Source organism: Dipodomys spectabilis, unplaced genomic scaffold, assembly GCF_019054845.1.
Source record: "Dipodomys spectabilis isolate Male_0828 unplaced genomic scaffold, ASM1905484v1 ptg000141l, whole genome shotgun sequence".
Taxonomy (NCBI): Eukaryota; Metazoa; Chordata; class Mammalia; order Rodentia; family Heteromyidae; genus Dipodomys; species Dipodomys spectabilis.
This window is the reverse complement of record NW_024870818.1, coordinates 9886659-9896584: the sequence shown is the minus strand read 5'-3', so window position 1 is coordinate 9896584 and position 9926 is coordinate 9886659. Positions and strand designations below refer to the sequence as shown.

The following is a 9926-nucleotide window of genomic DNA, read 5'->3' as shown; positions in this document are numbered from 1 at the left end:
CCAAAATAGTCGAGTTTGTTGAGCATGAGGCAATTCAGTCAGAAGAGTAGGTGTCCCTGGGGAGTGGTAAAGCGGAGTCATTTCCTGTTCAGTCAGGAGTGGGGAAATGGAGGTGGTGAGTGTTAAAAATATCCAGTCTTCCTATAAAACTTATTCTGAAAACAAAAAACTACTAAACTTGTTGAGGGAAATGCTAACTAGTGGGCATAGATCTTAAGTCCTTATTTTTTTTCTAGTTAACCAAATCTTTCTTCAAAAACTTGTATGTTGTAACATCTCGTATCCATGCTAAATTTATAATTCATAAATCTACAATTAAAAACTTAAAAGACACCAGCCCAGCTTAACAATCTGCAAATTTTAGCTACAGTTCCACCGACCTGCAAAACCCCGTTTTCTGTATTTGTTACAGTTTCATCATTATGCAGTCATTAAACTGGGCTCTGGGGCTCATGGCTGTAATCCTAGCTATTCAGAAGGCTGATTTCTCTGAAACTAGGGGCAGGAAGGTTCATGAGACTCCAATCTCCCAATTTAGCCAACAAAAAGCTGGAAGTAGAGCTGTGGCTTATGTGGTAGAACACTAACTTTGAGCAAAAAAAAAAAAGCTCCAGGACACACACACACACACACACGATTAAAATATATTCAGGACACACACACACACACACACACACACACACACACACACGATTAAAATATATTCAGGACACACATACACACCCCAAAAATGTAGTGATTAAAATATATTTCACCAAAGATTTTATTAAAAATAACATATCAGGTACTTATATGTAGATATTTTAAAGCTATTTAATGAGTTCTGGCTTAATTCACTGAGAAAAGCCTACAGATACATACACCTTACTGCAATCTATTTTGAACTAATATCTATTGGTGATGAGGATTAAGTTCTTTCTGCATGTGAACATCAAAGTTTTCCAGCACCAGGTCCTCTGTTATCTTGGTACCTTTGTTCAAATATCAGTTAACCATAAGGATTTCTGGATTCTCAATTCTGATCTGTTGATCTTTATGTCTATACTTATGTTACACTGTATTGTATAGCTTTATAATAAATCTGATAAACACCTTTTATTTGCTCAGGGATGGTCACTTAAGACAGCAGCTAACTTAGAATGCTATTTCAAAGTGTATTTTGTTCTGTAAGCACATGAGTGATCATGACTTGTCATGCTGTATTTTAAGGAAACCTTTATTTCTACCTTAAGATTTTTATGGTGATTACTTAGAAGCTTTAAGATTTATGACAGTTCTTCAGAGAACCCTTTCATAAGGTAGAGAGGTAATTACTTCGTACTGGAACTTCCTGAATGAAGCTAAGAAATGCTGGGCACAGATGGCTCAAGCCTACAATTCTAACAACTCAGGAGGTTGAGATCTGAGGATCATGGTTTGAAGCTAGCCCAGGCAGTAAAGTCTGTGATACTCTTTATTTCTAATAAACTACTCAAAATAAGCCAGAATTTGCTCAAGTGGTAGAGTGCTAGCTTTGAGCAAAAAATGCTCAGGAACAGTATGCTCAGGCCTTGAGGTTAGGCCCTAGGACCAGTGGCCTTCCTTTCCCACTCCCAAAAAAAGCGTTGAAGTGTTTTAGGACTGGCCTACTTACTTTAGAAGACCCCAAAACCTTCCAAAGTGTATTCATAATAGAAACTATCGATGTAGGTTACAAATTTATGGCCTACTTGTGTTATGAGGTGGTGACTTTTTTATTGGCCTTTAAAGGTAATATAAAATGGACATATCTCAAAATGGAAATGAACATATTTACAACAAACCAAACACAAGCATCAATCATGGAATTACAGGGTCACATTTTAATTCCTGAATTTTACAGTTCAGCATTAATATCACCACATGTATACAAATGGTGTAAAACAAGTACAGTGGTATTTTTAATACAAAATAAACATCTGTTTTATGGAAAAAACTATACTTCATATCTACACAGACAGCCCATCTTTTCCAAACAATAGCCAAAATTAAAATTAACTACAAAATTTCCAAACAGGGGAAACTGCTTCAGTTTAAGCTACTCTGGGAAAATGGACCCATAACACATTACAAAAGGTGATCTAAAGACTAGCTGGAATTACTATTTTTTAGTTTTTGTTTTTTTTTTCCCAATGCGTCTTGTTAAATTGTAGTTTGGGGACATTTTCTTCATCTCAGCATGATCTCAGATCATAGATGAGCAAACTAACATTAAAATATTTACAGTTAACTTGCTGTTCTAAAAATAAAACCTCTTAACTGTTTGCCTCAATTTATTATTTTAAATTCCTTCACGTACATGGAATGTGCTTTTACTCTTAAAAAAAGCAGCTTTCATATTACACCCTTTTTGTATCTGAACAAGCTTCATGTGCTGCATGTGATTATGATATCTAAGTAACTATGGATCAAAATGGCCTCTAGATGTTAAATGCCATTTGATTCAGCACTATTCTTTATTAGTCTTGATACTTTAAAACTTGCCTGAAGCTCTCAAGAGAGATACAACTTTACTGACAGAACAGAAAGTGTCTTTACCTTCCACAAAAGATTGTACTGGTAAGTGGATGGAAACATCCTCTTCTACCCCATTCAGGTTTTCAGAGGATCATTTGGAATACTACTGAACTGTTTCATGACTGTGGTTATCCCCTAAAAGTGCTGATTTTAAAATAATACTAGCTCATTCATTTTGAATCCCGCTTGATTTAGTCAAAATACGTAGTGACATTCCTGACATAGCGAACTCAACATGTACTGTTATATGTATAGGGTGTACTTCCCTCCAAGTATCCGAAAGGCTGAATTTCTGTGAAATCTTCAAGGAAATGGTCCCAATAACTTGATTTCACTTCTTATATTATGACAGTTCAATGTTTTCCATTAAAAATTCCTTTTAAAAAGAGGCAACTGATTAAAACACCATGCCAGCACCATTATATATAAGTAATGTTATTGGATTTGCAACTGAAGCTTTAGATTTTTTTTTCCTGTTTTGGTTAACCCCTTGGAACAACCCTGCATTAATATTATTTTATCAACTTTTCCCTCCCCGAAACCGTCCCAAAACCTGAGACTTTCCTTGTTGAGAAGCAATCCCCCAGGTTTGGTTAACTAACCATTATTATTTTTTGACAGCCTGAAAGTTAAACCCCTTAATTACTAGCAAGCAATTAAGTTCCTGGGAAGCCTGGTATGTTTTCTTATACAACTAAACCCTCCTAGGTGATACACTGTGTGTCTGCTATTCCTTGTATATATTTATAGGTTCAAGTGAGAAAGCTTTCTGATTGAGATTTTCAGCTCATTGAACAGTTGCAGCATTTTAGTAAGACCACATGCTGGGGGTCCCCAGCAAATATTTTATGAACCAAGGCGAGGTCTTTTCCTGGGGGATGTTTCTTCTTCTTCATCTTCCTCTTCATCATCTGGATAATCCACTAAGCCAACCAAACTCCCCTATTCAAGAATGAAAAAATTGTCTGTAACATTCATAACGTAGAAAATCCTAGCTCATCATAAAACAGCTCATTAGAAGGATATAGAGGCTGTTTTACTAAGTCACATATATCTCAACATAAAAGGAACTACTTGAATTATGAACGTGTACACTAATTGGTGGCACTGGGCACCCAATTTTTCTACTGCTTCTTGAATTTTTATAAATGAAATTTCAGAACTCAATTCAGCAAAATTTCACTATAAACTGGGTGGAAGTGGCTCTTGCCTATAATCCTAGCTACTAGGAGGCTGAGATCTGAGAATTGTAATTTGAAGGTAGCTGGGGCAGACAAATAACTGGAGACTTTTTTTTTGTCGGTCATGCGGCTTGAACTCTGAATTCTGAGTCCCTAAACTCTTCAGTTCAAAGCTAATGCTCTGTCACTTGGAGCCACAGCACCACTTCTGGTTTTCTGGTGGTTAATTGGAGAGAAGAGTCTCATGGGCTTTCCTGCATGGGCTGGCTTTGAATGGCAATCCTCAGATCTTAGGTTCCTGAGTAGTTAGGATTACAGACAGGTGTGAGCCATTGGCACCCCACTTGAAGACTATCTTTCACATTAACCAGCAAAAAAAGCTTAAAATGGCAGTGTATCTCAAGTGGTAGAGTTCCAGTCATGAATGAAAAAGCCTACTGAAAAAACTAAGTGAGCACAAGCTCAGAGTTCAAGTCCCATTACTGGCCAAACAAAAAAACCTAATGGAGAACCCCCCCACCCCACCCCAAATACTACGATAAAAAAAATCTTAACAAATGGAAGCTTGAAGGAATCTTGGAAATGAACTAGTCTCTTACACTCACTTCACAAATAGGTCTCTGTAGGCCTTCTGTAGGCTCTGTCCATGTGTATATTTCATCCTTAAGTATACACCAGTTTTCATTCTGCTTTTGAATAAATGGTGGAAGATAATTCATGAAATAGTTTTTTTTTCCGGTGGTGGGGCTTGAACTCTGGGCTTGGGTGCTGTCCCTGCGCTCTTCAGCTCAAAGCGAGCGCTCTACCACTTGAGCCACAACGCCACTTCCTGAAATAGTTCTTAAAAAGTAACTAAAAATAAGGATGAAATGACTTAGTTTGGACCTTCTGAGTTAATAGATCGTTTGGGAATCTTAAGCTTTTTTTTTTGATAGGGAGCTTTTCAGAAAACAATACAAAACGACTGATTATATTCATTTTTAATCAACTTCAAGAGAGCTACTATAAACACTAGTTCAAACCCTTCAGATCTCTATAGGGTCCAGGAAATTTAACTCTAGGAGCTTCATACCTATTGAACTTAGGCATCTTACATTAGTGCCAGACTATAAAACAGTATTTATCAACTAAAGGCCTCTGAACATCAAGTCATCAGGAAGTCTATTAAATAAAACATGCTTATAAGAATCCATTTCTTGCTCAGCTAAGTAACAGAAACATCATTACATTAGCAGGGGGCAGTATGGTTGGTGTTAGTATATAGAGAATGATGTGTATTTGGCCTTGAACTCAAGGCCTCAATTGCTAAGCAGGCAAGGTTCTACCTCTTGAGCTACTCTGCTAGTCCCTTTTTGCCCCACCCTCACGCACCCTCCCCAGCCCCAAGTTAGAGTCTGGCTTTATGCCTGATGCTGATGAGGATTACAGTCTAGGACTAGTCTTATTTGTATTTTTATTTCCCTCTGTCAGTGACATTACAGGTGCATACCACCATACCCACATAGAGAAGGAATCTTGCAAATGTTTATGCCTGGCTGGCCTTGAAATGTATCATCCCCTGAATGCTGCCACCTCCCTAGTAGTTAGGTTTGCACCACTGCAAACTTAAGATTTTGTTGAAAGGAGAGACTTCAAGTTACAGTGCTATTTTTTTTTAAATCCATCAAGTGTTTTAAAAATGTACCTAAATCTCAGTTTCTCCATCTCCATAATAGCATTTAGATTCCATTAAAGTATTTTAAAAATTAGAAACAAAAAATGTAAAGCATTCTGGTACAGTAATTAGTATGTAGTGTTCAGTAAGTGCTGTTAGGTGCCAGGTGCCACTGTTAAACAGATTTTGAGAGGAGAAAAAAAGAATTGTAGTATAAAATGGCACCGATCTATAAATGTAAAGATAACTGAGTTACCAATACAAGTTTTAATTGTGCTTAAGATTGCATATTATAATGTACAAACATTTCAATCCCAAGTGGTTAAACATCTGAAATGATTTTTTGGCTTCCGATTAATAAGTTGTCTTAAGAACTCATTTACACAATTTAGTTTTGAATTTTATTTATATTTTCTATGTAAATATGCATCACAAGCAAATGTACATTTTCTTCAAATGTTTACAATAAAAAATACAATATAAAATGTTGGAAGTAAAAAGACCTGTTACTCCAAATGCATTCTGTAGGAAGTTGCTTACATGTTAGATGTACCTAGAAACCTGTATAAAACATAAGACTTTACACCTACACTTACACAATCAAGTTCACTTAAAAAAATACTGTAGGAAGCTTTCAATGTTAGTACATCAAGTTCCATTTCATTAAAAAAAAATCTGTAGTCTACAGTATGAATATGCTGTCATTTACTTAAATTCTGTTGGAATAGTAGACCATTTCCTCCAGATAACCTTTAAAAAGTTATTATTCTGATAACATGAAAATGAGTCAGATCCATCTCTGTATATGGAATACTATATGGATTAAGATATGGGAAGTTGTTAAGGGTTTTTGTACCTTTTGAAAAAAAATCTAGAGATATACTGTGAATTAACCACCTACAGTTTATTTAGTGTATTTTTTTCTTTATGGTGCTGGTCCTAGAGCTTGAATTCTTGGCGTGGGCACTAACCCTGAGCTTCTGTGCTCAATGCTAGTGCTTTACTACTTGAGCCCCAGCTCTACTCCTTTGGCATATATCTTTAAAAGCATTATATCTGTATGATTAGAAGACAGCTCATGATGGATCCAACTGTTGGAAGTTGTGCACTTACAAATATTATAACTGAATAAAATTGAATTGTTTCCATTGACAATGTTTTAGTAACAAAAATTCTTAAAAGCCAATAAAAACTCTAATAAAGGTATTTATAGATTACAATTGAGTCAGATACAATTGAGTCAGATAAACTTGAAGGGTAAATAAAATGTTACCTGTCAATGACTATTTTTCTTCCTTGAAATTATTTTGATTACTCAATAAGCAAGCAATTTTACAGACAGAAAAGGCAAAGCGTGTGTGTGTGTGTAGAGCTATTTCACATACCTTGGTGGCTGTTACTGATGCAGCCAAGTTTGTAGTTTTGGAAGAAGACCCATTAGAACTTGGTGGTGGTGTCTGAGCCACTACGGATTTACTGTTTGTACTGTTTGTTCCATTAGCAGCACTGGCAGAGTGGGAGAAAGTAAATTTGAAGCTACCAGAAGATGTCCTTTTAGGAAGATTTTCTTTGTCTTCACTTTCTTTTGCTAAAGTGAAAGTAAAAAAATTTAACCTATGTTAATAAATATTGCTAAACCAAAGCATCTGAAAAAATTAAAAGCATAAAATATTGCCTTTGTTTTCTAAGAGCCAAGTACAGTGTGAAGTTTGTGGTTTGCAGTGATAAATCTTTATTAGTTAGAATTATATAAGTCTAAGCATTAGAAAGAACCTGAAGAATTAGGTAACATTTTTTAAGCCACTTCAATGCTAGAATCCTACACTGCTGTAGTATTGCTTGAAAAGATTCATTAGTGGACTGTTATTATTTAGACTTTCATTCTGATTTACATTTCCTTACACCTTGTTAAAAACTTAATAGCCTTCCCAGCAAGTAACATTTTATACACTAAAGACAATAAATATTCCCCAGTCTTTCATATTCTAAATATTAACAGGTTCCTTTATTTCTTTTATGGCATATATGTCTAATCCCTTTTAATATCTGGTTACTTGTAGTTTTTGTATATGATTCTTGGCAGCATGGTACACCATAGTGGTTGCAGTATCTCAAGTATGGTCTTATTGCTTCTTATCTAGGCTACTCAGGAGGCTGAGATCTGAGGATCATAGTTCAAAGCCAGCCCAGGCAGGAAAGTCCATGAGACTCTTATTTCCAATTAACCACCAGAAAACCAGAAGTAGCACTGTGGCTCAAGTGGTAGAGTGCTAGCTAGCCTTGAGCTGAAGAGATGAGGGATAGCACCCAGGCCCAGAATTCAAGCCCCAAGACTGAAAAAAAGAGTAAAACAGCAAATAGAAGCTGAGTAATGGTGGCTCATGCCTATACTTCTAGCTACTCAGGAGGCTGAGATCTTAAAGTTGTGGTTTGGTCAATCTGGGCAGTTAAGTCCATGAGACTCTTCTCTACAATTTAAGAGCAAAAAGCTTGAAGTGAAGTTGTGGCTGAAGTAGTAGAGTGCCAGCCTTAAGCAGAAAAAGCTTAAAGACAGCACCCAGGCTTGTAGTTCAAGCCCAGTACTGAATGCACAAAACAAACAAAGAAAACAAACCAGAGCAAGTGGCAAATGAGACCAAAACTAACAGTTTCAAGGGAAATATGATAAATCAAATTAAATGAATTTCTAATATAGGCCTTTAGAAAGTATGACATTCAAATTAAGCTCAAGGCTGCATACTGGTGGCTGATGCTCATAATCCTTAAGTTACTCAGGAGGCTGAGATCTGGGAATGAATGAGGTTCAAACCAATCATACTTACTATTCAAGACTCTATCTCCAGTTAACTAGGAAAAAGCTAGGGTGGAGACAAGGATCAAGTGGTAAGAATATCAGCTGTGAGCAGAAAAAGCCACGTGGAAAAAAAGCCAAGCAAGAACACAAAGCTCTAAGTTCAAGTCCAAGAAATTCTTTTGGTTACAACAAATAAATTGCTAATAATATACACGAAACGTTTTGCTTGTTAACTGGAGGTAAGAGTCTTGACTTGTCTGCCTGGGCTGTGTGAACCATCATCCTCCAGGTGAGTAGCTAGGATTATAGGCATGAGCCTCTGTGCCCGGTTTACAACATACAAATATTTTTTTCCCCAGAAGGTAGAAAACTCGTTTATTAAGAGAGCAACCCTTTTAAAAGCCAAAAAGGGCGGGTGGCATGGCAGGGGAGGAAGAGGAACCAATCACTGTCAAGGTCACACCCTATCATGCACCTAAGCTTTCACGGGCTGGTTACGAACTGAACGTCAAGTGAACTGGGCTCTGCCCACTCTACTCTCTCTCAGTGCCATCTTTGCTGCCCATGTGCTCTACAGTAAATTTGGGCTCTGTCCACTCAACTCCCTCTCAGCGCCATCTTTGCTGCCCAACAACATATGAAATTTTGTTATTTGCAGGACAGAATTACAAAAATGTTAATTACACAGGTCATAAAGAGCTTAATTTAAGAAAAAAAATACATTTGAAAACATGGTAAATTTAAAATTGGTTTTCCTAATTATTATGTCTTTATGCAACTTTTGTAAGCTTTAAATTGTCAAAACACTGAGTTACTTTTTTTGGGGGGTGCACGCTAAATGCTGAACTTAAGGGCTAATATTCTCAGTTGGCTTTTTCCACACATCTACTGAAAACTCTTTGCTTGTTTTACGATAAGGTATTCACAGACATGTCTGCCCAGTCTGGCTTCAAATTGTGATCCACTTTGTAAGCACCCAGGCTCACAAAGTTACTTCCCTGAGGTTACTTTATCTGTTACAAAGTACAGATAAAGTACTATATAAGGTTTTTACAGATCTATATAGTCTGTTAATAATAACGGAACGCAACTCTCACATTTAGTAACAGAAATCTCCAGTATAACAGAAATAAAAATTCACAGTGGGATTTTCATACAAAGTAAATCGAAGTTTAAGTACTCAATGAAATTTCTCCCCCCCCCCCCCCCAATGAAATTTCTAAGTAAGAGTTTGGGTATGGCAGTGCATAGTGTAAATCCCAGCACTTGGCAGGCTGAAGCTGGAGGATTCAAAGTTTAAGGCCAGTGAGGGCTACAGACAAACCTTGACTCAAAACAAACAAAATTTCTACGTAAGGCACAAAATTCAGGTCCTTCATGTTATGTAAACTACGACTAACCTTCTTGAAGAACTGAATATTCATTGTACTAAGAGGAGGTACTATACAAAAATTCAGAATTTCATACCTTTTTTAGTCTCCATAAATTTTTCATAGCTATCTGGGAAATCATCTTCTGGCTTAGATTTTTCAGCTGGTGCCACAACCACTTTTCCTTCCTCCTCTTCATCTTCATTAAACCACATTTCTTCATCTTCTTCCAAAGTCTTTGCATCTCTGCGAAATCTGTTACTACGCAATATAGATGGTACACTGTAAGAAATATATCACAAATACTGAGTAATGCTTTCATGATCAGATTATATTTAAGGGAAAAAGATGTGTAGCTAAGAGCTGAAGTAATTTTAACTATGTATATAATA

The 9926-nt window shown here is 36.5% G+C and overlaps 1 protein-coding gene across 2 annotated transcripts in view; it reads right to left on the bottom strand.

Annotated features, from left to right (window-relative positions):
• Positions 1-1821: 1821 nt before the first annotated feature.
• The window catches only part of Ppp4r3b (protein phosphatase 4 regulatory subunit 3B), a 47044-nt gene continuing 38939 nt past the window's right edge, over positions 1822-9926 (bottom strand). The window contains exons 14-16 of one of the 2 annotated variants that reach the window (XM_042691186.1): positions 9632-9795; positions 6756-6958; positions 1822-3477 (exon numbers count right to left, since the gene is read on the bottom strand). In XM_042691186.1, coding sequence (XP_042547120.1) covers positions 3382-3477; positions 6756-6958; positions 9632-9795 — 463 coding nt within the window. In that variant the 3' untranslated portion in view covers positions 1822-3381. Of the gene's footprint in view, positions 3478-6755; positions 6959-9631; positions 9817-9926 lie in introns of both variants that reach the window. The other variant, XM_042691184.1, reaches the window with a different exon arrangement.